This window comes from Beauveria bassiana, assembly GCF_000280675.1.
Source record: "Beauveria bassiana ARSEF 2860 unplaced genomic scaffold BBA_S00009, whole genome shotgun sequence".
Taxonomy (NCBI): Eukaryota; Fungi; Ascomycota; class Sordariomycetes; order Hypocreales; family Cordycipitaceae; genus Beauveria; species Beauveria bassiana.
Genome location: NW_007930844.1, coordinates 665,089 through 691,794, shown reverse-complemented (window position 1 = coordinate 691,794; position 26,706 = coordinate 665,089). Strand labels below are relative to the sequence as shown.

The 26,706-nt window shown below is 53.2% G+C and overlaps 9 protein-coding genes across 9 annotated transcripts; 6 read left to right on the top strand and 3 right to left on the bottom strand.

Annotated features, from left to right (window-relative positions):
- Positions 1-28: 28 nt before the first annotated feature.
- BBA_04214 (Transcriptional repressor) lies at positions 29-1,328 on the top strand (the record flags this gene model as incomplete). The annotated part of the gene is made up of 3 exons (XM_008599311.1): positions 29-66; positions 122-290; positions 339-1,328. 3 exons carry the CDS (start codon positions 29-31, stop codon positions 1,326-1,328), a joined length of 1,197 nt encoding a protein of 398 aa, XP_008597533.1.
- Positions 1,329-6,511: 5,183 nt separating this feature from the next.
- Positions 6,512-10,505, top strand: BBA_04213 (gastric mucin; the record flags this gene model as incomplete). Its single annotated transcript, XM_008599310.1, has 2 exons — positions 6,512-8,937; positions 9,026-10,505. 2 exons carry the CDS (start codon positions 6,512-6,514, stop codon positions 10,503-10,505), a joined length of 3,906 nt encoding a protein of 1,301 aa, XP_008597532.1.
- Positions 10,506-11,758: 1,253 nt separating this feature from the next.
- Positions 11,759-12,797, bottom strand: BBA_04212 (small GTP-binding protein YPTI; the record flags this gene model as incomplete). Its single annotated transcript, XM_008599309.1, has 5 exons — positions 11,759-11,956; positions 12,023-12,250; positions 12,308-12,355; positions 12,419-12,542; positions 12,787-12,797. The coding sequence occupies 5 exons, from the start codon at positions 12,795-12,797 to the stop codon at positions 11,759-11,761; spliced, it is 609 nt and encodes a 202-aa protein (XP_008597531.1).
- A 1,045-nt stretch (positions 12,798-13,842) lies between these two features.
- Positions 13,843-14,934, top strand: BBA_04211 (ankyrin repeat protein; the record flags this gene model as incomplete). Its single annotated transcript, XM_008599308.1, has 1 exon — positions 13,843-14,934. One exon carries the CDS (start codon positions 13,843-13,845, stop codon positions 14,932-14,934), a length of 1,092 nt encoding a protein of 363 aa, XP_008597530.1.
- A 39-nt stretch (positions 14,935-14,973) lies between these two features.
- Positions 14,974-16,812, bottom strand: BBA_04210 (ankyrin repeat protein; the record flags this gene model as incomplete). The annotated part of the gene is made up of 1 exon (XM_008599307.1): positions 14,974-16,812. The coding sequence occupies one exon, from the start codon at positions 16,810-16,812 to the stop codon at positions 14,974-14,976; it is 1,839 nt and encodes a 612-aa protein (XP_008597529.1).
- Positions 16,813-17,449: 637 nt separating this feature from the next.
- Positions 17,450-19,279, top strand: BBA_04209 (uncharacterized protein; the record flags this gene model as incomplete). The annotated part of the gene is made up of 1 exon (XM_008599306.1): positions 17,450-19,279. The coding sequence occupies one exon, from the start codon at positions 17,450-17,452 to the stop codon at positions 19,277-19,279; it is 1,830 nt and encodes a 609-aa protein (XP_008597528.1).
- Positions 19,280-21,512: 2,233 nt separating this feature from the next.
- Positions 21,513-21,857, top strand: BBA_04208 (uncharacterized protein; the record flags this gene model as incomplete). Its single annotated transcript, XM_008599305.1, has 2 exons — positions 21,513-21,673; positions 21,773-21,857. The coding sequence occupies 2 exons, from the start codon at positions 21,513-21,515 to the stop codon at positions 21,855-21,857; spliced, it is 246 nt and encodes an 81-aa protein (XP_008597527.1).
- A 586-nt stretch (positions 21,858-22,443) lies between these two features.
- On the bottom strand, positions 22,444-23,169 carry BBA_04207 (carboxymuconolactone decarboxylase; the record flags this gene model as incomplete). The annotated part of the gene is made up of 1 exon (XM_008599304.1): positions 22,444-23,169. One exon carries the CDS (start codon positions 23,167-23,169, stop codon positions 22,444-22,446), a length of 726 nt encoding a protein of 241 aa, XP_008597526.1.
- A 664-nt stretch (positions 23,170-23,833) lies between these two features.
- On the top strand, positions 23,834-26,364 carry BBA_04206 (homeobox and C2H2 transcription factor; the record flags this gene model as incomplete). Its single annotated transcript, XM_008599303.1, has 3 exons — positions 23,834-25,238; positions 25,291-26,185; positions 26,241-26,364. 3 exons carry the CDS (start codon positions 23,834-23,836, stop codon positions 26,362-26,364), a joined length of 2,424 nt encoding a protein of 807 aa, XP_008597525.1.
- Between the last annotated feature and the right edge of the window lie 342 nt (positions 26,365-26,706).

Sequence of the window (26,706 nt, the reverse complement as noted above, 5' to 3'; positions counted from 1 at the left end):
GCGACGGAAGGACCTTGACAAGTTCAGCATGCAAACCGCCAATCCAGACTTCTACTTTCAATCCGAGTGAGTTTCATCCCCAAAGCCCCTCCATCATCACTCCCAACTGACAATGCCCAAGCGCGGCCAACGCTAATCGTGCGCGCAAGGCGGCCAAGTCTGGAAACAAAAATGGCAGTCCTATATTTATGAAGTCAAAGATCCTGGCAGCCGTCCCAGATCCTGGTGACCCTAATGGCTCGATATTCATCGCCGAGTCTGCAGGTTTTTGCAGACGCATCAATCTAGAAGTGAGCTTCACTACGTTGCTCAGACAGGGGCAATACTGATATTTCCAGACTACTAAAACTAAAACGACGTACAGAGGCCCCAAAGCCCCGGTGACGTGTCTGGCCATTGGCGGTCTCAATAACAAGACGCTGTATGCCGGCTGCTGGGACAAGAACATTTGGTCATGGGATCTCGATACGGCGCAGCCGCAACGCAAGTTGAGCGGCCACAGCGACTTTGTCAAGACTGTCATTTGCGCCACTTTATCAGGCAAGCCCGTCGTTATCAGCGGCGGCGCCGACAAGAAGATCATGGTCTGGGACGCCGAGAGCGGTCGCCGGATACACACGTTGCAGGACCCCGCCACGACCATGCTCGCAGTGCAGCATCTCGCCGTCGACCCCGTCCTCAGCACTCCCGATGCTCTGGTTCTCGTCAGCGCCAGCAGCGACCCCAGCATCCGCCGGTGGCGCATCACGCTGACCGGCACCGAGCAGCTCGTCGAGGCGTACCACGGCCGTCCCGACGCCGAGCGGCTGACGGTGCAGGAGCACGAGACGAGCGTCTACCGGCTCGTATTTGACACGGCCGGCGACGATGACGTCGACCTGTGGACGGCGAGCGCCGACGGGACGGCCAAGTGTCTGGCGCGCGTGCGGGGCTTCGAGACGGAGGATTCGCTCGCGCACGGCGATTACGTGCGCGCCGTCGTCGTGACGAGCCGCTGGGCTGTGACGGCCGGCCGCGACGAGGACGTCAAGGTCTGGGACCGCACGTCGGGCGCGCTGCACGCCACCCTCGAGGGTCACTTTGACGAGATTACCGACCTGGTGCTTCTGGGCGCGCCTCCCACACGCGTGTGTAGCGTGGGCATTGATGGCACGATTCGCACGTGGCCACTGATACAGGCGGAGCTTGCCGAGACGGTCCGCAGGATAAAAGAAACCGCGGAGAAGCCGTCAGCCGGTCAGGCAGACGTGGACAAGGAAGAAGAGGCGGGCGAGGGCATGCTCACGGCAGAGGAGGAAGCGGAGCTGGCGGAGCTCATGGATGATTAAGAAGGATCTTGCACGTCGGCCGAAATGTGGATTGGCATGCGCGATGCGAGTCAATGGAGTGGGTTCCTCGGAAAACGAGATTGACTGCTCAGACAGCAACAAAGCAAGTGGTGATGAGCATTTGGCCCAGGTCGGCGCAGGCGGCTCGTGCTCTCGTGTGCATGGGATCTAGGCTTACTGGTACAGCGACAATGGTTCTTTTACCGTTGGTTTTACAAGACGCAAGGGGTACAAAAGAAAACCTACGTGGATATGGCCATGGTCCCGCGTCTCACGGGATCATCCCTACTTGTGGCTGCAGAAGCATGAATAAAAGTGGCCGATCACAACCATCTGAAACACGATTGCTTCCTGACAGATGAATCAATTTATCTTGTGATAAAGAAATCCGTAGCACATCTTGATTGAAGGACTTCACTGGCGTCTTGTCCAAGTTCTTGGAGCGATGCACTGGAACCTCGCAGCGGTTGGGACGTGGCAGATTTCACATTTTATACATACTTCTAGGAAACAACCAAGTACACTGCAGGCTTTCAGTTCGTGCGACATCAAGTTCGGAAAAGGTCGTCTCGTCCGTAATCATATGTAATGCTCTATTCAATGCCTGCAATTTGTTCTGCCGTTGGCCGGGGGGGGGGGGAAGTTGTTTACCGATGTCACTTTCACCGGATGGGAGCCAACGGGAAGACAATGCAAGTCATCCCCTCCGTGCATCCCAAGTCTCCATATCCGACGTTTCATGGAAGGCAACAAAGTTTTTATGCGCTTTTGAACAAATAAGAAAGGAAAAGAAAGGAAAAGAAAGGAAAAGAAAAGAAAAGAGAAAAGAGAATAGAAGAATTTTTGTTATCCCCATGCACCAAGGAGCGAGAAAAAAAAGAAGACAAAAAAAAAAGAATAGAAAAATAAAAAGAACAGAGTCGCAGGTGTGCCGGAAAGCATCGGAAAAGCGAAGACCACGAGTCAGTTTTGTTATCAAAGTCACATCAAAGCTGCCGTGAATAGAATTTTTTTTTTTTAAAAAAAAAAAAAGAATTCGTCACTTTTCCCACAAAACTTCCCGCAACGACGTGCACAACTGCCGAATGTGATTGTCCAAGGGAGGGAGGAGGGGGACCCCTCTGTCGGTCCTTGGCACAGTTGTCCCATAAGGACGGAATCGATTTCAAAGGCTCATTCATTTCCATGTTGGGCGTCATTGCCGTCTTTCATCGCCTCCTTCCTCTGTCGACAAATCGCGGCCGGGCCGCGGCATCCCACTTTCCGCGCTTCAAGGCAACTCTAAAGTCCCCGCCGTTGAATTTTGGGGCTCGGGGAGCTTTAGCCCGTGCCGTGCGCTGGGGTAACTTGAGTCAATGGAACCCGCGAAAGAGGGACGTGCGGACGAGGTTGAAGTACCAACTAGGAAGCGCGCTGCCCGTGGTCTCGAAGCCTGCGGGCCGCGGTGAATTACCTAAATGCTAGCCCCGTGGTTTTAGTTGACTGCAGGCTGTCGGTTGTTGGTAGTGGTAGGTTGGAAACTTGTTGGGTAGCTTGTTTAAACTTTACTTGGTTGTCGAGTCGTTATTGCAACTTGATATTCGTATCTACCAGTAGTAACTACCTAGTTCAAGCTGGGGGGCCTTGCCCTGTTACCGGGTTCCCGGGCAGAGGTTTGAAACGAGCAACTGTTTATTGAGTTTTTTTTTCTTCCTCATTTGCAGCTGCCGAGCTGCCGCGTCAGCCTTGTTATACACCATTGGATCACGCCACTGCATTCAAGCAGTGAGTTGAGATTTAAGGTTGCATCTACTTCCATGCGCGTTTCGTTGTTGGCATATATACCGTGGCAGCCATGCAGGGTAAAGGAAGGAAGACAGGCAGGCCGTTGTTGCAGATGCCGTTGTCGCAACAGCTTGACTCAGTTTCGGGCCTCGTCTCTAAAAATATACAAGCCAGTAATACTGTATTAAACGGGTGACTGGCAGCGAAACGCTTTCTGCATGTAGCAAGCCGAGGCAGCTAGCCGGGAATAAGAAATAAAGGAGAGACAAGGTCTGGGTTTTTTACTGAGACTTGCCGGAGCTTGGCACCTTGTTCTCGCTTGCCCTCGTGTGGGTAGAATACTAGTTAACAAGTCTGCGCTCTTTTTTTTTTCCTGTGCTTATTGCTCCCCTCTATTTAGTTTGATGTCGATCATCGTGGACGAGGAAAGTGGACAAGAGGAAGCCACCCTTTTTAGACGCCACGTCCTGGGCGGAAAGGACATGGATGGATCTGCCGTTTTTCATAAAGAAACTCGAGGCATCTACGGATTAATCCGTATGTAATTGAAAGAACCACCAATTGCTCTCCACCCTCGCACCCTGGTGCCTGTCAAGAGCGACATGTCACCTAGAAAAATGTGGATAATCTGTAAGAGCCAAGAGGAACATCAAAGCGTCTTAGTTGCGGAATTTTTCTTATACCTTTTTCGTTAGCTAGAATCATCACGCACAAAGAATCCAGCCAAAGCGGCATAATCGAGGCTGGTATCTCCTAGTTGTTGATTGGCTTCCCAGCCATGATTTTGCCCCAGCAGCCTCTTCGGTCAGCCAACGACGTTGACATGTCTTGATGTCCAAGACACAAGGTTCCCTGCATTGTAGCAGATATAGTATCTCAATGTGACCCTATCCTTGAAAAATAATGCCCGCTGTCGACCACTGAGGCGGGACAGCTGCCGACTTTGGCCCCCAAAAAGAAGGAATGAATAATGAAGAACGCAAGCGAGCTCTCCAGTAGTTGTCCTTAGGACCGTAGCCTCGTGGTGGCGGTCGCTTGACTAATTACTCGTTCCCCGGCTTGCACGATAGATTAATTGGATGCATGGCGAGCAAACACCTGTTTTTGGCTGTGTAGATTCATGGGGTAATTGGAGCCCCCGGTTAGCTCCTTTGTCCACATTGTTCGTTTGCCTTGTTAGAAGACGTAAGCGTTGAAGATTCACATGTCCAACATGCAGCATCCAACATCAGCCGCATGAGGCATGAGAAACCAACGTCACACGAAGAAACCCAATTGTTCGCCGACATCTTGAACAAGGTGAGCGCCCTCCTGGACAACAAGAAAAAAAAAAAAGAAAAAAAAGAGGGTGAGAGAAACAGGAATATTACGAATATATTAGGCCCGAAATCTAGATTCTTGTGCCCACAAGTACCCGCCGCCTAGCTCAACTTTTGGTTTCATAATTTTTTGATCTCTATCGAATTTTTTTTAAACTTGTTCTTTGCTGTCAGCCAGTAAATACACCTCCGCGGTGCTGAACGAGCCGAAACAAAGTGTAGTCGCGCGCAAACTTACGCTGACGAGAGTGGTGGCCGGAAGCACAGGCCTAAAAGCAAGCGATGCGACAGAATAAAGAAAACACAGTAAAAGTACATGTCTCTGCAACAATGACAATTATGAAGACAGATGCCTGATATTATGAGGCCCGCAACGGTCGCAACTCTTCAAGAATTCATGTTGGTTCGAAAGAATGCCATTGTACATGTGGAAATGAGCATCGCTGGGATGCTTGGGTCATGTTCGTAAAGGGCGCCCGACCCCATGTCGGTTTTCTGCACCCCCCCCTTGTGAAGTGCATTTATCCCAGCCGACAATCACATCAATGCTATTCAGCTATAGCCTAGGCTTCCCAATTCCAAATGCCCCTGAGATGCGAGGATTGACCGAAAAGGCGGAGGCTCCGCGATCTTGCAGTTGACCCGGCTGCATTGTGAGCTACAGCAGTAAGCGCCTGGCATCATGTCGGAACGTCTTGGTTTCTGCCCGGCCATAACTGAAGCAGCACTGCAAGATGACCATGCAGCAGCCAGTGTTACGTACGTCGTATGTGTATGTGTGTCACAGCGTGTGCGCAGCGATGTGGAGGATGGGTTGGGTTGCTCTATCAGTAAGCAAGCACGGCAAGGACAAAGCATGGCAAGGACAATGCACCATCAAGAACCCGCCCGAGGTAGTTACGGAGGTATCTGCAGTTTGGTCTTTGGCCGGGCGCAAAACGCACGCCCGCACACGATGTAATGCGTTGTTCCCTGCAGCGCCCTGCCTCGCAACGACCAGGCAAATAACAATCTGCTTGTCCGATGCAATGAGAGGCCAATTTCAAGAGAGTAAGTGAGGTGAGGGTACGAATAGAGAAGAAGAAAGAATTCCGTCAAGGGTCCCTTGAACCGTTCATTACACCCTTGAAGAACAAGCCTCGCGGAATGGCGGCTTGTGGTAATCACTACCTTACCAGTGTGTCCCATGGCCATGGGCCATATCCCCTACAAGCCCTAGTAGAGTGCAGAAACACCGTGCGCTTATTCCAGTAGGGGATCCTGGATAGCGTGTACCTTTTTTTAAACAAGAAATTGACTCTGCAGCAGCGTGAAGAAGCCGTCTCTAGCTGCATAACTACCTTACCTTGTGCTAGTTGCCAATGAGAGCGCGCCATTCACGAAGCCGACATGCACGACGGCTTTGCTGCCACACCCCTCTCTGCCTCCCCTGCTGATGACCCTATTCACCTTGTCACCTCTTCACTCCCAGACTGCTCAGCCGGTCGAAGCTTTTGCCCAATGTTGGCTGTTGGGCTGATCAGTGCGACGGAGCCCTTCCTTGCAACCTTGTGGATACAAAGTGATCGGCCATCAACTTTGTGCTAACGGAGAGAGGCACAGAGGTTCATTTATGATAATATGTGCTAGCACCGCCCGTCGTCGTCATCTCTTTACCCCTTCTGTAGCTTTGTCTCTTTTTTATATTTACTTTTTTGACTTTTTTTTTTCCCCTGCTCATTACTCCGTACAAACGGTCGGGTGCTTCGTTTTTAGTCTCTGGCAGATTTCCGTTGTTTCCTTGCTCTTGTCGCGGCTATCTCCGTTTGTCTTGTCTTACCAACAGCGCGACTCTCGACAACCAGCCTCCACTTGAGCTTCTCATCAGGGCTCGGCGCACTTACACGGCGGCGCTTGTGAGCAGCCGAATCGACTGTTGTGCCTACTTCACGGCTTGCGGCGCGTCGACGAGGGGATACGCCATGTCATAGCTGTGCTATTGACTGTGAGAGTCAGACATTTGGTGCCACGAAATCGAAGAGACCAAAGACTACGTGCCTACTGCGTGCCTACCACAACCTTTTATACGCCGACATTACGACTTCTCTACCGTTATCAACCATGGAGTCCGAAAAAATCAGCGGCGTGGCCATGGCGGAGGAAACATCGTGGGAGCGGGCCGTTGTGGCTATTGAAGGCCCCAAGACAATCGTCACTACACAGCTGCGGCTCCTCCCGTCAAATCCCCAAATCTTAATTCTTCCCGCGCTGGAGACATACATTCCGATGCCGGCGTCGTATCTCGATGTCTTCGACCCCGTGCAATACCTCCGGCAGGTCAATGCCGCCATGAAACGACGGCACCGCGACGCGCAAACGTTTCTGCAGGGCAGCGGCGGCAGCGGCAAAGAGGGCGGCGGCCGTCGTTTGGTGTTTCTAGAGGGAGGTGCTGCCAGCGCCCATGCGCTCTGTCTCAGAGCTTTGATGCAGCACGAAACGGCGGGTGACCGCGAGGCCGCGGAAGCGATGCTCAGCCGCCTTGTTGGGAGTGGCGGCGGCGACATGGCAAACCTCGCGCAGGCTGAAAGGGAACGCGCTCATTCTGCACCTGTTATCTACTCTGCAAGCTACCCAGCCGACGACGACGAGGAGGAGTCGTCCGATCCAAGCACGAGAGCGATGCGAGCGGCCGACGCGCTGGATCGCCAAACGGCCAGCCTGCAAATCTCCAACGAGCTTGATCTCACCATCCACAGCCTCTCGCGCTCGTCGAACATGCCCGTCTTTGGTCACGCCGACACGACGTCTGGCGACACGGCGCCGTTTCCCGTCTTTGGGCAGTCGTCGGCGCTCGACGACGACGACGGCGGCACGCCCGTGACGGAGCAGCGGCGGGCCAAGTTGCCGACGGTGTGCGAGACGAAGCGATTTTCCGTCGTGCATTACAATGAAAACGAAGACATGCCGTCTGTTTTTGGTTTTGACGATTTTCCCACAGCCAAATCTTTTGTGTCGACCGTGGTGGATGGCGACAGTACACCCAAAAGATTGAGCACCGGACAGCAGCAGCTGCATCATCATCAACAACAACAACAACAGCAACACCCGCAACGCCGCTCGACCAGTGAGCCCATATCCCCCATGTCCGACGCGTTTAGCATGCGCTCCATCGGCAACGTGGAGTACGGGCATGCCTCCTTACTGGACATGCGGACGTCTGTGCGCGGCGATGCGGTCATGGGCGTCAAAGCGGTGCGCCGAGGCACCGCCACGCATAAGCCCAAGCTCAACGAGCACATCATTGCTGAAACAGGGCTACCTGTATATAATATTAATATCATGCCGGCCCGCCCCCGTGGTCAAACGGTGCCGGCCACCCAGCCATCACTGTCGACTGGCAGCACCAGCACCAGCACCATGTCTGCGCACCCCATTATGCGTGTGCCGTCGTTGTCGTCTTCGAAGACTACGACGACGACGGACAGTCCAAGAACAGTTTCCGTCAAGCGGACACGGCCCGTCATCAAGCTGCAGCCTGTGCCCAACGGCAAGAAGCGTCGCTGGCAACAAGGCAAATCAACCTATATTGACGATGATGTCGATCTGGCCGGGGCCCCGCCGCCGTCCGAGTCAGCATCCGATTTTGAGCCCGTCTTCCCCCGCATGGAGGATCTTGTTCTGTATCTACGGTCGGAGCTGACGCCGCAGCCTTTACTTGAGTCGGCCCTCAATGCCATGCGCGAAGAATACATGCGCAAGTCAGCCTGCCTGTCGGAGTCGCCCAGCTCAAAGGCCAGCACGGCAAGCACCGAGTCGTTCAAGTCACAGACCGACGACGGCACCGCAGATCTCACCTCGCCGGAGACGTCGGGCACAGAAGAGCTCGACGCCGACGACAAACAAGAAACGCCGACGACGGCTGTCAACATGACAGCCCAGGCACTGCCCAGCATGGACGACTACGACCCTTTTGCCTACATCAATCCCGCCTACGGTTCGGCGCAGCCCAGCACTGTGTCAAAGAAGCCGAGCGTCACCATCCTGCGTCCTCCCACGCCGGCACAGACGCCGCCGCCTCAGGAGGTTTTCGAGGCCGACTCGACAGAAATCGTCCCACCAGAGCAGCCGGTACAGAACCAAGAGGAAATCGTCTCGGAAAAGGAGGTAGTCGAGGAGATTGACAGAAGCATTATTCACGAACTCGATGTCGAGCCCATGCAGGCCCCAATCGCCGTGCAAAACGCCATCCGATCCGTTCTTCACCAGCAATACCCGTTCCCATCCAATATGTACGCGCCGCAATTTCAGTTTCCGCTGCAGCTGCTTCCGAACGCAAACGACCCGTGGCGGTCCATCTTCCCGGGCTGCGGGGTGAGCAACAGTCTGTCCGCCCCCATCGGCCATCATGGCCACCAGCTCAAGCAGATTCTGGCCGTGGGCCTGCAAAACGGCATCAACCGCGAGTACGCGGCACGTGTTATTAGCCAGATTGAAAAGTTTGGCACGGAGCCGACTGGTTCCGCTCGCTGCGCGCGGCTCGACTTTCGGTAAGTGACCCTTTCTCCCCAGTTCCTTTGATCCCATCAATTCTTGTGCGAAATCGGCTTGCTGACATGCACATCAACTTTGACTCAGATATCTGCTCGCCAACACAATGCAAGCATTCACCTCGCGGTCGTTTGGCTCTCAGACAATGGCCGAGAACCCGTTTGGCAACCCGGAGCTGCTGGCGACGCTCATTCTGCCGCACCTCGAGACGTACCTGGCTGTGCACGCCGACGTTCGCTTCCTAATTCTCGAGTACCCGGCTGAGCATCTGGCCACCGTCATTGCCATGCAGAAGCTCGCCGGCGTGGACCTTGTCAAGATTGCGCAGATTGTTGACGCCCGCAGCAAGGACCGGCTGCCTTTCCGCCACGTCCGCGAGGGCTCCGTCGACAGCACCAGCAGCGTGTCCGCTTCGGCCTCGTCCGTCTACTCGCGGCGCTCCTCGTCACTCACCACCACCAGCCGTTCCATAACATCCGACGTCAGCAGGACCAAGGCCAATTTCCTCCTGACGTCGTCGGCGTCGGGCAGGGATGTAGCCGACTTTGTCGCCGCCGTCTGGGACCTGCCCGTCGCGGAGGACCGTCCGCTGCCGCCGACGCCGCCGGAGAAGACGGGAATGATGATTACTGCCGATGCTGCACACAACACCGATGACGAGCATTCGCCGCCGCCGTCGCTACTGCAGGCGCAGCCGTCACCAGACCCCATGGTCACGCCGTCCACGCCAAAGGCTACATCACCCAAGACGCGCAAGATCAAGCCCTCACCGTTACGCGTGAACGCTCTGTCCGCGTTTCCCAAACTGACGGGTCCTCAGAGCCCGCTTTCTGCCGCCGCCCACATGAAGTCCGTGCTCGCGCCGCCGCCGCCGCCCTCCTCTTCCTTCTCCATGACGCCTCCCACCTCCAGCAAGCCTTCCCTTGCCGTCGAGGACTACTACACGACGACCGCGCCGTCGCGGTCGCCCAGCCCCCCCGACTCCAACTCCAACTCCGACTGCGCGACCTACAGCAGACATTCAAAGCACACCGCGCCGCGCACCAGCGCCGTGGGCGGCGGGCCCGTCGTCGTCAGCAGCAACAACAGCAGCAGCAGCGGTGGCAGCACTCTGCTCATCCGCCGGCGCCTAAGCAGCAGCACCATGCGCACGACCAACAGCGGCGTCTCGAGCATGTCGCGGGCCTCGACGCCTCACATTGCTTACATGCGCAAGATGCCCGCGCCGGGTACGCAAAGCCGCCCCTACACCAGCCACGGCAGCAGCACTACCAGCAGCCTTTCGACACTGCAGTACCAGCAGCAGCATGCATCATCGGTGTCACTGATGCCGCCCGCTCCGCGGTTCCTCGATACGCCGTACGGCGGCTCTACGCTCAACAACAGCCCCGTCATGTTGCCGGACAACCGCAGCGAATACGCCGCGTCCATCATGACGTTTAATCCTGATGATGACAGCGACTACGACCAGGAGGAGCGGCGGCTCATGCCGTTTTTCGGCAAGAAACGCTCGCGCAAGAAGCCAGGCACGCAAAAGGCACTCAAGGTCCTAGGCATGATGGCTTGAGAAAAAAAAATGAGGTAATGGCGGAGGTAATTATGGGGTAATCACTAATCGCATGTAAAACAATTTTACTCTTGGAATATTTTCTTGTTCCTCTCTTTTTTTTTTCTTTGTCACTCCTTTTGCCCTCTTCTGCAAAGACTGATGGGAATCATTTACACGGCGATTGCTAGCGTTTGATTAGGGCACTTTTTACTTTATTTTTTCCTTATTTGTTAGAAATACCAGTTTAGACGCAAAGGACTTGTAAAAGTCGGTTAGAGAAATTGCAAAGTTAATTCTGAACCCCCAAATGCGTAAAACAATTCTCGCGTGAGCATGATTGACGAAAATCAGAAGCGAAGAGAGATTTCAGCCCTTGCATGAGTACCTGAAACAAGCGCCCCGACCACAAACTCTATTCTCACTTCCTCCAATCTCCATTCTACAAAGCAACTATGTACGCCCAGTCGCCTTATGAACTATAATTAGACGTGAAAATTTCCTTTCCGGCACAAGGGCCTAGCTGGGGGGGTGCCATGGCTGCGCCGCCGGGCTGAAACGGAGAACAGACGGGACACGGACTATGCCTTTTTGCCTTGCCCACCTTCTCCCTCCCGCGGCATGAGCTGTTCAACACAAACGGTTTTCGCTTAGCTGAATCGTTCAGCCGCAGCAGATCCTGGCAATATGTTTTTGGCTTTTCGCGGATCCCATGCTTATTCATAAACACATGTCGTTGGCATCTCGTCTACGCAGAAGCCCTGCATTTATGACGTTGCTCAGTACCGAGCTGAGCCGCCTTGACCCTGTGATTAAGCTCGTCTTTACGTCACCAAAGGCCAGCTCATATATACCAGACTCTTGAAAAATGGCAGTCGTATTCTTTCCTACATCCGTTTCTTCTCGGAACTTCTTGTCGAAATCTAGCTGGTTTCAACTATCATTATCCTCCACTTGCTTTCCGCGCAGCCCTTTGACCCACGTTGCTCCGATTGCTTTGGCACAGATTTGAGAGGCAAGTGATGTAATTTCTATACGCATCGCAGCGGGAAGATTGGGCTCTGGAAAAACAACAAAATGAAGGGGAACCAATGAGCTGAAACAGGAAAAAAAAAAGGAAACCCGGAAACTATGAAAAGTCATGACAAGTCTGTCCACATTATCCACAACCTTGCGCAACTAATCTTCTCCTCTCTGCCTCTTGCCGTCAGATATTCGTCAACCATGTCTTGTCGCCGTGAGGGCTTCTTCTGGTCTTCATAAAATACATTCGTCTAGCAGCAGCTGCTGCTCGAGTTGTTGCCAACGCCCTGGCCCTGGCCAACCTGTACGCTGGGCTTGGTGTTGTTGGCTGCTGTGGTGCCCATGCGCTCTTTGATCTGGCGGGCCATGGTGAGGAAAGCCTGCTCAACGTTGCTGGCGTTCTTGGCAGACGTCTCGAGAAAAGGGATTCCGAGCGAGTCGGCAAATTCCTGCGGTTGTCAGTGAGAAGCTAATGAGCAGCCGAGTTTCGTCGGCCTGGGGGTAGCGAATCGTACCTTGGCGACAGTGTATTCGACAACCTTCTTATCAGACATGTCGCTCTTGTTGCCGACTAGGAGCTTGTTGACGCCCTCGGTGGCGTAGCGGTCAATCTCCTGAAGCCATTGCTTGACGTTGTTGAACGAGTCCATGTCGGTCACATCGTAGACAACGCAGATGCCGTGGGCACCACGGTAGTAGGAAGAGGTAATGGTGCGGAAGCGTTCTTGGCCGGCGGTATCCCACTGCTTCGGTTAGCATCTTCCAATAGAGGAACTATGCCGAGAGCATCGGCCACGTACAATCTGAAGTTTGACAGTCTTTCCATCGAGCTCGATGGTGCGGATTTTCTGTCGCGGTTGTTAGAATACTCGAAATTCCTCGGCCCGAGGGGTTGGCTGGCTGGGACGCACAAAATCAACACCGATGGTGGAAATGTAGGACTCGGTGTATGTGTCATCGGCGAAACGAAGTAGCAAGCACGACTTTCCTACACCAGAGTCACCGATGAGGAGGAGCTTGAAGAGGTAGTCGTATCTGGGGGCCAAGATTCGTTAGCCACAAGTTTGCTCTGCACATATGTGGTGTCGCATGGTTCCATCGGGCGCGTTTGTCATTTCATCGGGTTGCAAGTAGTATGCGTGAGAGAGCTCCAAAGGAGCGCCTGCATCGCGGGAATCTTTGAGCCATCAACGTCGTTGGGCACTCTGCAGTGGATTATCAGCATGTGTTGGGGTTTCAGGGGATAAGCGCACGGAGCGGTGGAGCCTAGACGTACTACTCAGGGTTCATTGTGACGGTCGACGGCGGAAGGAGAGAAAAATGAAGGTGGCCGTTGGTAGGTGGGCGTAGGAGACTGCGTGCGGCGCTCGACGAGATGGGCGGCGGGCGGCGGTTGAGGTGGTGGTTTGGCGAGATTCAGACAAAGACGGAGAGGAGGCTTGAGAGACGAGTGTTGACGTTGCGAGAGATGGTCAGGCGTGGCAGCAGCCTGGCAGTGGCAGCGTGCGTCAGTGAAAGGTAGAGGCGGCCTAGCATGAGTGGCCAATGAGCGTCAACCAGCCCCACCATATTCAAGGCTATGGCTGGTTGGAAGCTGCCAAGCTTCAGACTTAGTCAGCGACTTGAAGCCACAAGTAAAGGTCCGATCCGAGGATTTTCCGTTATAGAGAGGTCAGACAACATATGTAACACGTCCCGCGTTCGTACAACCACAACTCCAACAGGCGACAGGCATCTGAAAGGAGTCTTTACTACCGGCTTCTTACACCCATAAAACGATAAACAAACATGTCATTGAACAGCATGCATAGTTGATGAGCCACAGTCCTGATGAGGGCTGCTGTCAAAAGTTCCACTGCTAGCCCCTAGCAGCCCCAGCCAAAGGCGGTCATCTACGTGCTGTTGGTGCTCATAGTGGAGCAGCGTGAACGATTCACGCTCTTCGCTTTGGTTTATATAGGACTGCATTTACAAGGGCTCGAATACGAATGGTGTAGAACGATGACATTATCGTGGTGGTTGGTCGGCACAGGCTGCTTGGACGGCAACCTGACGAGTTGTATTCCACATGGATCGCTAACTATGGGGCTCAAGGCAGCAGAGGTTATAGTATGTCGGTGGTCAAAATCATCAATCAATACTGGTGTTCGTGCGTTTACTATGGGTCGATGAATAACTACCTGGACCGAACGAAGTATATAGTCGTACGGTTCGACCCCTCAACATCGTTCAGACGATGCGCACAACTGCTTTCAATTGTTATTACCTCTTTGCAGCGCTCGCATACTGCTGCATGAACGATTTGGGCACCATCTTACCCGACACATCACTCAAAATGGCTGGCGACATCGAGGAAGCAGCCCTTAGCTGTGCCTGTTGCGGCCGGACAGACTCGGATCAGCCGTGCCACGAGGCCGCGACTTTATCTCAGGCAGCCCTCGACGGGGACGTCGAGCAACTGCAACAGTTGATTCGCGCCGGAGCTGACGTTTGCGCGGCAGACGCATCGCAGAGGGACTTGACGGCGCTTCATTACGCAGTCGAGTCGGGCAGCCGCAAGACTGTCAAAGCCCTCATCGATGCAGGGGCCAACGTGTCGGCGCAAACGAGCGACGGCGTCGCGCCACTGCACACGGCTGCCGCCAACGGGCACTATACCATAGTTCAAGAGTTGATTGACGCCGATGCCAATGTCAGTGTCCGCAACGAGAATGGAGGGACGCCTCTGCACGCCGCGGCCATGTTTTGGCAGCCCAAGATTGCAAAGCTCCTCCTCGATGCCGGCGCCGATGTGCAAGCCAAGGACCACGACGGGCGGTCACCTCTCTACGAGGCTGTTCGCGCCGAGTCCCTGACGGTCGCCCAGCTGCTGCTCGACGCCGGTGCCGATGCCAATGCCACGGACAGCAACGGAGACACACTATTGGAAGTTGCACTGGCCGACGGTCCGGACTCCATCAAAATCCTCCTCGACCACGGCGCCATTGCATCCAACAAGGCCCACCGTGATGATGAGGGCAACACGCTGCTGCACCGCGCCGCCCAAAGCTCTGCCCATCTTCTCCGCGCCCTGCTCGCCACGGCAACCCCCGACGACTTGGAGGCGGTCAACAATGACGGCGCGACACCCTTTCTCTACGCAGCCGCGCACGGAAGCGTGGAGCAGCTCCGGCTTCTTCAAGATGCGGGCGCCAATGTCAAGGCGCTCACGGCCGCCGGCGAGACGGCGCTGCATCTGGCGGCGGGAGACCCGGAGCATTCGTATCTGGGCTATCGATCTGATGCCGGGGACAAGCTTGGACTGATTCTTGATGCCGGAGTCGATTTGAACGCGAGGGCGGCGGGACTGACGGCACTCGGTCGGGCAGAGGCGTTGGGCCATGGTCCGGTGATACAAGCACTTCGTGAGAGAGGTGCTACAGAGTAGCAATGTTTGAACCCTTTTAACCTGTTGGTCATTTTTTTTTTACCTGTTTATGTTGTCTGTCTCTTGCTTGGGCCCCGTCTCGATTATAAATTCCGTCTCCTGGACAAGTTTCTTTGCCACGGGATACTCCAGCGGCAGCATTCCATCATCATCCATCATTGTTAGGCACGAGGCACCCTCCGTCTTGTTGAGATATCTTAGCATCGCCTTGATCATTGGCACCTTTCCCCGCCTCGCCGCCAGGTGCAGAGGCGTGCATTTCTTATGGTCCATTATATCCATGGCGTTGCCAGCAATTGAAGTGTCCGCGAGATACTCCAGTATCGCCACTACTGTCGCCTCATTATCATTCTCCGCCGCCGCCCAGTGCAGCGGCGTGTTTCCCTGATCATCCCGAAGTATGATGATTGCACTAGCATCCTCACCGAGATACTCCAGCATCACCTTGACCGTCGCCGTATGGCCGCCCTTTGCCGCCAAGTGTAGTGGCGTGCGATTGTGAATGTCCTCCATAGCCATCAGGGGGCAAGCAACCTCGGTCTCGAGACACTCCAGTATCATCTTTACCGTCCCTGCATCGCACCTCGATGCCGCCCAGTGCAGCGGCGTCCTGTTATCCAAATCTAGCATCACCATCACTGTACTAGCTTTCTCCTTCAGACACTCCAACATCACCTCAAAGGCCCCCGTGTTGCCACATTTCGCCGCATGGTGTAGCGGCGTCCATCCCCACCGATCCGGAATCATCATCATTGCACCAGCATTCTCTTTGAGGCATTCCAGCAGCGTACTGACCTTGACCGGCGCCGCAATATCGCGCTGCGCCGCCAAATGTAGCGCCGTACGTTTCCCTCCATCTTGTTTCATCAGTATTGCATCTGATTTCTCTCCGAGATGCTTCATCATCACCTTGATCATCGCCGTATCGTTGTGAAACGTTGCCACGTGTAGCGGTGTCTCATCGTATTCACCTTGCATTGCTAAAATGGCCGCATCCCTCTCACCCAGAGAGTGCAACATGACTTCAACAACTGTCGCATTGCTCTTTAGTGCAGCCCAGTGCAGCAGCGTATTGCCCTTTGCATCTCTCTCTTCGATGTTTGACATGGATTCAATCAACAGTTTAGACATGGCGGCATGCTCATGTTGGAGTTTCTTGTTCTCGAGGAGAAGCGTTGCCGCTAAAAGGTGCCCATTCGCCGCCGCCATATGTAAAGCTGTGTGACCGTCATGGTCCTTTGCCGTAACATCAGCGCCCATAAGAACGAGCTCCTTCACCATTTCTTCGCTCCCGCAATAAGCAGCCCAGTGTAACGCCGTTCGGCCCTTCTCCTCGTCGCTTGAGTCGATGCTGGCGCCGTGACTATGAAGATGTTGTAGCATTGACGTATTCCCGGTCCTTGCCGCATGGATCAGTGGTGTTCGTCCACAGGAGTCAGGCAAGGAGATAAGTTCTTGCTCCAAGCACAGCTCTGCCATTCCATTGCTGCCCGAATCCAAAGCGTCATGAAGAGCAGTCCGGCCATCTTTGTCTCGCGGCGGGTTCTCTCCTTTTTTGCCATGTTTTTTATTCAAGAAGAGCTGCACCATTTCCTTGTCCTCGCAAATAACCGCATAGTATATCGCTGGTTTTCCTAACCAATCGGTCGTTCCTATCTCGATATCTTGCCTTTCAAGCAGCGATGTCACCAGCTCGAATTTTCCTTCGATGACAGCCCAGTGTAGGATTGTCCTGCCATATTTGTCGGTATTATTGAGATTGCCGCCGTCACTGCTGATATGCTCTACCACGCAGTCGTAATTTCCGGCGCTGGCAAGCTGGCGCAGGCTGTCTGTGGCAGTTTGGCTGCGTTGATTGCGTTTCCAAAGATATCTCATCGCACCTCTAGAAGCGAAACTTGGGGAGAAATTCGATAGAATTGAGAAGCGGTGCAAGATGGTTCCAAGGTGATTGAGACAAGGTGACGAAAGTGCAAATCTTGGATAGGATGATAGGATATCAATCAGCCTGCTCTCCTAGTCCATGCTTATACTTGGCCCGGGCTGAGGCTGCCGTGGTCCGGCGCCCAATCAGCCACTGCCTAGAACCGCCTGATGGTAGCCACATATGCACTCGGATTATGCTGCGGAGAAACACTCTGAAAAATAATTCTTAGGCAGTTGTAGCGACAATATGCATGATTCAGCAGACGAAATAAGTTGTCGATAATTCGCTTATCTTAGAAACGCGAGGTGCGTGTGTAACCAGTAGTCAGCCAACCAGCTTGCTCCTTGACAACTGACTGTCACATTATCCGGGGGTTAGCAATACCAGCCAAGTCTTCGCCTCGTAGCTCAGCTCATGACTCAAGTCTGCAGGAGACGCAGTAAGCGCCCACCCTCTAGTTGCCGCCCCCTTCTCCACGAGGTATCAGTCAAGTTCATACCGCTCCGAGCCCAGTGCAAGTTATCCTCTGATCCAACTAAGCAGAAAAATTTTCGACCTATTCTTTATACAAAGGGGACTCCTTACTCAATGCTCAAGTATCTGTGGCTGGTGACGGCCCTGCCAACACTGGCAATAGCTCGCAACTGTTCTGTTCAAGCTTATACCGATGAAGCAGTTGGCTGGCAGACCGGGTCCTGCTACCGCGGCACTTGGTCAATTATCAGCAGCTGTCTGACAACCATCATCGCTTGCACATGGACGGTCCAGCACCTCAATATCCCAGACAAGACGGATGACGCCAAAACAAGGATTGGGCGGAAACTGAAGTGGATGGTCATAACCGTATTATTCCCAGAGCTCATCTTGATACAGGCTGCATTGCAACTCCGCATGGCATTAAAAGCACTCGAGGCAATGGAGGCGAAGCAAAAGTCGGTCGAGTGGCCCTGGTGGTATGGAAACCCATGGAAGTGGCTGCAGCGGAAGTTTGGCGGCAACATCAAAACAGGCGATGAGGAAAAGGGCGAGCACGCAGAGACAGGTCCAGATGATGCACATAAGTGGACTCTGACGCACTGCTACTATGCCAACATGGGCGGCTTCGTATATGTTGATGCTAGCAAGGAGATCAAGATTTGCCTCACGGCGGGAGAGCTGGCCATGTCTTTACTCGACTGCCACAAACGACCAGAGATACTCAAAGAGGATCTTCAAGATAAGTCCAAGCAGGACTGGATGGCAAAAACCTTGGCTGGCTTGCAGATTATGCAACTGGTTCTTTCAGTCATCACACGCTACATCCAAGACTTGAAGCTCTCGCAGCTAGAAGCGGTGACGCTATCCTTTGCCATTTGCGGTGTCGCAATTTACATTACAAACATACACAAGCCTCAGAATGTCGACAGAGCCTCAGAATTCGAGTTACCAGAACTAAAAGAGGCTGATGGAAAGGCTTCCCTTGTTTTCGTCAAGGCTTACGATAGTCTATGGGCAATCATGCGCAACCAGAACGAGGTCGCGAGCGAGAAGAGCAAATCGAGCCGCGAAAAAGATCTACGAATCCCGAATGACAGTATCCCTTTTGATAATGGCAACCATGCTGTTCATCCAGTCGTATATTTTCTGGCGCTCGCCTCGGCCCTGTTTGGGATGATTCATGCTATTGCGTGGTATTTTGAGTTTCCTACAAAGGAAGAAAAGCTGCTTTGGCGGATCGCGACTGGCATCTCTGCTGTGAGCCCTATTCTTGGTCTACTGGCCATTCCGATGACGCAGATCACAAAACCTGCGGGGGAGCCTGAGTTATTCCTGGGCAAGTGTCTGAGACTGTTGCGCGAGTATCGATGGCACTGTTCAAAAAAGTACCCCATCAACGAGGTAATCAGAAACCTGGAGCACGGCTTGAAAGGGTTACTCCGTCTTGATGGAGGAGCCTCTCCGTCCGATGCGGCGTACTCCAAAATCTTCTTGGTAGAGCCGAAAGAGATCAGTCACTTTCTGCTGGATCTTGAGAACTTTGTATGCTTGAGGGAGCCGTATCAATACTCGTACGGAAAATCGCAAAATCAGGTGGGTGAGGGACAAGAGGACCAACACCGAGCTAGGCAAGATGCAGTGGTGTTGGAGTTACACATGGACAAGCAATTTGTTGGCAACTTTCGTCGCCTTGTTAGGGCGATCCACGGTTCCGCCGGAAAGAAACTCAATGAGGAAGCTAGAACGGACATGTGGCCAAGGAAGACGGTGTGCCCGCTCGCATTGAACGAGTTCATTTTGTACAGCACTGGTATAGTGTACTGCGTGTCTCGCTTGATTTTGCTCATTGTTGCGTTTTCGAGTCTTCGAAAGATGCCGGGCACCGCATATATCGAGACAGACTGGACACGTTACTTGTGGGCGGTTGGGTCAAAGAGCTGACTGAGGGAGCAGGAGCGAAAAAAGAGGTCAAACCAAATAAAGACGGGGGAACATGACATTGCTGCCTCGTTCAACGGATACATTACCCAATACGTAGCGAGCAAGACTTTAGCAGACGCCACCACTTGGGTGAAGCCAATGGAGCAGCATGTGCGGGGGTTGGTGGAAGTGCCAAGTCATTCCACGAGAACAAGGGCTTGTGTCTTCCGCAGCCACAAAAAAAGCTTGTTCTGCTGATCGTCATTTTCCCGCACTGTGAGTTGGCCATGTGCGCGCCGCGCTCTGTATTTGTGGCTGCTGCTCTTTCAACGGCAAACAAGGATTGATATCAGCGTCGCCATGATGCGTGTCGGCCGGCAGATCCGGAAGCCAAAAGAGCAGCCAAAAAAAAAAAAAAGGCAATTTGGAAAACAAATTAATAAAGGAAACAGCATTTCTAGAATACGCCACCTGCAGAGGCGCTGTTAGCGGCGGGTCGCATTTTCTTCTAGAAGGGCTTGGGTACTGAAATGGTGAATCCTGCCAACGTCCACGGCACGCTTTCTGGGGTTGCTTGGACATGGCACTGTGTACCTGGCACTGTGTACCTACCTAGGTAGCCTTTGCCGCACGAACATTCTTTTTTCCCCTGTCTGGCTTCGACTTTTGCTTCTCTGGCTTCTGGCGCTCGCCCAGCTGAGCACTGGAGACGGCGCTATGAGAGATTAAGGGTTGGACGCACCAGTGAATGATCGTCGGACTCTCTCACTTGTGTTGGATCGCCGTGAGACGTGGAATTACCGGGATTTACGCATTGGCAATACCAAGGCATTACAAGTAGTCAAGATCAACGCCAAGCGTCACGCAAACGTCGCATCGGGCGACAACTATTCCACAAGCTCCCAGTCAGTTGCACGCTGCTTGGCTTGCTCCGACTTTCAAGTCATTCTTTCAAGTTGCTCTGCCTCGCCTGCCATTTGTTACACGTCAACTCGCCCTACAAGTGCCAAGTCGCAACATGCCTCTTTCGCAAAACACCACCATCCTTGTGCTAACAAAAAGGGTGGGTGGGTGTGCGGAGGAGCCGGATTGCCTTACCAAGTGCGTCGGATTGGGCTCCAGCCACACTTGCGCAATTTTGCATGGCATGCTAAACTACCAAGTAGTTAGTTGGTTATTCTCCGCGGTTGATTTCACATCGTGGCAAGATGGCCGGGGTTTTCCAACTGGCAGGCAAAAAGTGGGAAGGGAGCATTGAAAAAGGTTAACGTATTACTAGGCAACTTACTTGATGTGCTTGGTCACCACCAAAGGCTACGCTTTTATTAGTGGACAAGGTGATTAGTCTATGCATTCGCGTCCTCGCGGCTTTCTCATGCTCCGTATTCCCCATGGGCCTTCTTCTCAAAACAGAATACAAATTGTTTCTCTTGCTCCACAGCGCTATACTTTGTTCAGGTCGAGTGGCTTGCTTCTTTTTTCTCGCTGCGCGTCTTGCCGTCCAAACCGTTCTGATTATCATGGTGTGTACCATCTTACTCGTCTTAGTAAATCGAGCAGCAAAAGCCCAGTCAGAAAATGGCTCACTTTGTCTGTGACCACGGTTGTCTCGACTTTTTACACATTAAAAGCGGCATCATCATCAAGGGGGGCTCAGATAGTACTGTTACGGACCAAGATGATCGGTCATGAAGCTTAGAGTTGCTGACAACTCGAAGATCTACGCCAATGCAGCTGTCAACACGCATGAAATTTGTCGTCGCTGCATTTACCCTCGTTTTGCCTCGCTAGTGTCTGGCTCAAGTGCCTGAAACCCGTCTCAAGCCCTCCGTGGAGTCTCCGGTCAGTCATGGGATGGGTCCCGCCGCCTTTGCCGTTTCGTCCGGCCGGCCACTTGCCCTCCCCTCCGTCTTAGCTGTAAGTTGGTTGGCTGGCTGACCTGCGAGTAATACGCCAGACGCCATTTGGCGACCCTGTCTCGGTGCCGAAATGGCACTCCTAGCACACCCCCCATACAGTGCGCTCCGTATAATGGGGACCTAGCTGATATTGCGGGTGAGGGTGGGAATGTTATAAAGTCCCTATCTGCCCTTTTGTATCTCGGCATTTTCTTCGAAAGTCTGGTCTATTTTCTCTCACCTTGATTCTATATACATATCTACTCAACTGTTGTTTTGGAGGAGTCTGTCACATCCGCAAACTGATACACGTCCCCAACATATACACCACCTCAACCAATCACAACACCGTCAACATGCCTGAAGCATCTTCCCGACCTACCTCGGCTGCTACCACCGCTGCTGCTCCCGCGGCTGGCGCGCCCGTCAACAACTTTGGCGAGAACCGTGGCATCAAGTTTCATATCAAGGCCGGCACCAGCAAATGGGCTTGCACCCTCCAGGACCGCTCTCACTAGTATGTTTGCTAGACTGGAATTCCGCCATGTCTTTCGAGAAAGCTCTCAAGGCTACGCGGTACATGTGGCGGAAGCTCATTTCTAACTTTGTCTTGCAGTGAGCGCACCAAGACCGCCCGTACTGGTTCTACCGACTCCGTCACCTCCTCCTCCTCTTCTGCCTCCGAGACTAGCTCTCACTAAACTCTTGATATGAGCGGATTTCAGCGACTCAACTCTTCCGGCCCTTGAAGATGCCAGCATCGTGACGACCTATCTTCATTCACGATCCCCAATGGGAGAAGATTCTGTTCCTGGAAGTTATCACTACAACATAACAACACCGGGCATCTCGCCCAGGCACCGGTGTTTGACAAAATTGGCGCTTACTACAGCGCTAGAAGCATTACTGTTTTTCTGGAACGGAGCGACAAAGACTTTTCAATACTGTTCGCTTTTGGAGTATTGGCGCCAGCAGTTTGCCATGACTGAATGTCAACATAATTTAGAATGATTTGAGTAGACAATATACAAAGTACAAAATCAAGACATCCCAGGCGACAAGCTCGACACCACCAGATGCTACACACTGTAATGGCCCTCGTTCTCTTGCCAAGACTGCCATGGGCGTTCTAGAGCCTTACCTGGACCAACTTGGAAGGCGTATATGTGTGGCTGGCGGGGCGGCGGACCATGGCTGCATATTTTTATACAAATGATGAAGCTGGGATAGCTGATGAATTCGAGACTACCAGTGCGAGGGGCAGCTAGCTATTGGCGTATCCAAAGTCTACACGTCCGGTTCAATCTCGTCCACTGTCGGGACTTTGTTCAACTTGATTCCAAAAAATGCAGCAAACCACTGCACCGAGTCCCAAATCACTTGAGTGTCCTCCTTTGATACGCCAATACGGCGTGTGCCGCGAATGTGCCAGTGTGTTTCTGACTTGAGATTCTGGCTCATGATGCAGGGCAGAACCACTAGCTGCGTCTCTACATCATCCAAGATCTGCCTATCCGACAAATACAGGCCGTAGGTGATGTGAATCGACGTCCAGGAAAAGTCTTTATGGGCATCAAAGAGGCCAATGGTGTCCTTGGCGTTGCGCGTGTACACCTTGAGGAACCATTCGCGGGCGCGCCGCTCGTTGTCTGCATCAGCCTGCCATTCCTCGCGCGAGGATGACAAATCACGATCCTCGGGACGTTCAATCGCCGCAATTGCCAAGATGGATTCGATGGGCTTGCATACGCCTATCAGGCAGATGGACTTGAACAGCGCCTCGCGTAGACGACGCACCAGGCGCTGGCGGGACTCGCTGCTCTGGAGCTCGGGCTTGGCGATGAGGTATTGGTAGAGTTGTGCGGCGAATTCGGGCTCTGGACCGGTAGCAATGCAAGACAAGGCGAGAATGTACCATCTGTCATGGCCGAGCTGCGTTGCTTTGAATCTCGTCTCAATCTCTGCAAAGAGCTCCGACAGCTCCGGCTTCGGAGGGGCAACAGTAGTTGACATGGCGCTAGCGAGTGCAGTACTCTTGAGTGGCGTTTACACAGGTGTTCTTCAGAGAGCGAGATGTTGATGATGGAGCAGCGGTCCAGGACCAACGAGGAGGTGGAAGAGGAGCGTTGATTTAACTATCATCGTCCTATTGAAAAATACCGCTCTGGTTCGTCGCGGTGCAGACATGGCATTGAACGGCGCCCACAGCAAACCCCACTCACTCACTGGCCGCTGGCGGAGGCAGAGTTTGCCCGATGCACGGCTGCAGTAGCAGAGCAGGCGAGCCTACCTGTTAGCAGGCATTCTCATCCTTTACATCTGCAACAAACAGAGGAATTACTGGCCACGATCGGACACAAAATACATCGTCCTAGTCATATTCACGATGAACCAAGCCGTCCGACGCATCACGGCTCCGTTCAACGGCCGACACGCCCTAACAAACGCAGCAGAGCCCCACCGCTAACATGTGGTGGAACCGGAACAGAAATCCGGGGAACCTCGTCTTTGCTATTTCCATTTTTCAAACACGAATATCGATATTGCATGCAACTTGGAATATACACCTTTTCTTGTAACGCTTGTGTGTGTGTGTGGATACAGTCTCACCTGCCCAACTCGGGAGTCGGCATGCAGTCACCTCAGACACTCCGTAACGTACACACCGTCCGCCAACATGGATTCCTTCGACTTGGCCCTGCCTGGCTTCGGCCATGATGTCTCTGCCATCGACAATGACAGCCTTCAATACGACATCTTCCAGGACTGGGACGTCTTGAATGAGTTTACACTTCTTGGACAGCAACTTGGGGAGCAGCACACCCAGGCCGAGGAAGCGCCAGTCGATCCAGTTCCCATCCAGAACAATGATACACCAGAGACGACGCCAATGTCGCAAACTGCTTCAACACCGTATTTCCCGAGTCCGCCAGTGACTACACCATCAGACACAGCTGGAGCCCGGCCTGGCTTCCCGCAAAGCGCCGTGAGGCTCCTTCGCCAGTGGATGACGGCCAACAGCCACTACCCGTACCCCACGCGCGAGGACAAGGAAATGCTCAGCACCATGACAGGCCTCAGTCAGACGCAAATAATCAATTGGTTCGCCAATGCGAGAAGGCGCGCCAAGATGTCTGCGCCATTGCGCGCACCCGCTTCCACTACGGAATCGATGGCGCCCATGGATATCCCTGCGCGACGCGCCACCCCCGGCATCTTGGAAGGCCTGAACCCCATGCAGCGCTGGGAAAACTCGCCTCCAGATAACGAGCCTGCTGATGTCGCGGCGATTCTCGGTGCTGTCAATGCAGCTCGCATTGCTGCCTCCCCTAGTGACCGCTCCTGTCTCACGCCAGCATCGCGGTACTCGGACGACAGCTCTAGCGTCGGCTTCAGCAATGGCTCTTCCTTTGGGAGATACGATGCGCCCTCTAGCGAGGGCTCCGTGAGGTCCGCCCGGTCATCCCAAGGCGGCGTCTCCTTGTCTCCCTTCCCAGACAGCTCGGCAAGGCGCAGACGCCGTCGGAAGCGTGCCGGTTTACCCACTCACACAGCATACCCTACTCCCATACGCGGCGCATTTCAATGCACTTTTTGTGCCGAAGACTTTCAGACAAAGTATGACTGGCAGAGACATGAAAAGACGTGGCATCTCTCCATCGATCGTTGGGTTTGCGCCCCAACTGGCCCTCTTTCAGTCGACCCCGTCACTGGTTCCCTAACGTGCGTGTTTTGCATGCAGCCGAATCCAGACGCGGCGCACTTTGAATCGCACAACTTTTCTCTCTGCAGCAGTCGGACTCTCACGGAACGTACTTTTTACCGTAAAGACCATCTGACGCAACATTTGCGGCTCGGCCACCACGCCAAGGTCCCGAAAGAGACGCTTGAGACTTGGAAGGCAGCCTCGCCCGAGATTCGGTCGCGCTGCGGGTTCTGTAATACTACTCTGCATAGTTGGAGTGCACGAGTCGATCACCTTGCACTTCACTTCAAAAATGGAGCTTCGATGGAGCACTGGACAGGCGATTGGGGCTTTACCGAAGCTGTTCTACGGACAGTAGAGAACTCTGTACCACCATGTAAGTGTTTACATGGATTATTCTTGCCTTCATCTCTAATATATTATGCAAGACTTGATTCATTTGGAAAAAATATCACCACTGCCATATTTGGCAAGTAGCGCCTCGCCATGGACACCCAATAGCCCCTACGAATTGCTTAATATGGAGTTGGAATACTGGATTGCGAACCACACAGATGATACTGGGAGTCCGCCGACCGACACCGAAATCCAACTTGAAGCATGTCGCATCATTCGCAGCGCTGATATCCTGTCTACCGACCCTACTGCTGCCTGCGGATCCTGGCTGCGAGACCTCGTCATGTCCTGTAAAGAAATTGCCCGCGACGCCATGTTTCAATCTGTCCGCGGCCAAGAAGAGAATCGCATGTCGACACTACGAATTAATGGCAAAGATAATATCTTTCAAGACTGTGCTTTCGAAAGTGAATTGCGGCAATTCACACTCTCGCTGCCACAGAATGGCAAAGAGGTGGCTAATTGGGAACTGCAAGTAGAGGCGGATCGCGTTTTGCGACGAGCTCAGCAATTATCCAACTCGAACAAGGACAACGTTCTGAATTGGCTACTCAGGCTTACGTACAACTCTACCGATTGGCTGGTAGATTTCAGAAGGCGACTTTTCGAGGCGGTGGAACAAGGGGAAAAAGTGAGCGAGATCAGCCCACCAGCCGGCGATGCGACGACACTCGACCCCAAAGCTCTTGGTGTGGAATCTCCAATGTCTCTTGACTCGACGCAGCAAGACCCGACCAAAGAACGCCATAAAGCGGCTACGGCAAGCCGAAGAGGGTTCTACGATCTCAACGATGCCAATGGCTACCGCCGTCTCGCTCGAGGTCTGGCCCGCTTTGTTGCGTCGTCCATGTCGGACTGCAACCCGAACAAGCATATACCAAGTGACGAGGAGATTCAACAGCAAGCTCGGTGGCTTGAATATGGAGAGTGAGTGTATTTATCGCGCCGGATTGATACGAAGCTAATCAATTTACTCTTTCAGGGGCGATCCGTGGAACCAGACGGCGGCAGATCTCCCAGACTGGCTGGAGCGATTCAAACGCGACATTGGGCTTCTACCTCGAGATACGGGACCTGGCCTGGGTCTAATCAACCGCAAAACATGATGTTGCAACGGGTGTAGAGCACGTTTTAACTTTGAGTGCGGTCTTTTCAACGGCACTTTGTTCGGCAAAGCGGAATCACAAATGATATTTTGATCTACCATCCGTCCACCTTATCATGGAGACGTATATATAAGTTTTATCTTATCATGAGACACGTGCATTTCAAAGTTTCTTGGCTAATAATATAATTATTCCCGCAATTCTTCTATTTTTCTCCCTGTCTCTAATTACACAAGACATGGACTACACTACGTAAGGATTAAGACTGATTTAATACACTACAGGGCTCGAAGTAGGTTCTTACTAAATTGTACGCGTTGGCAAGTAACTCCGAGTGTTTTC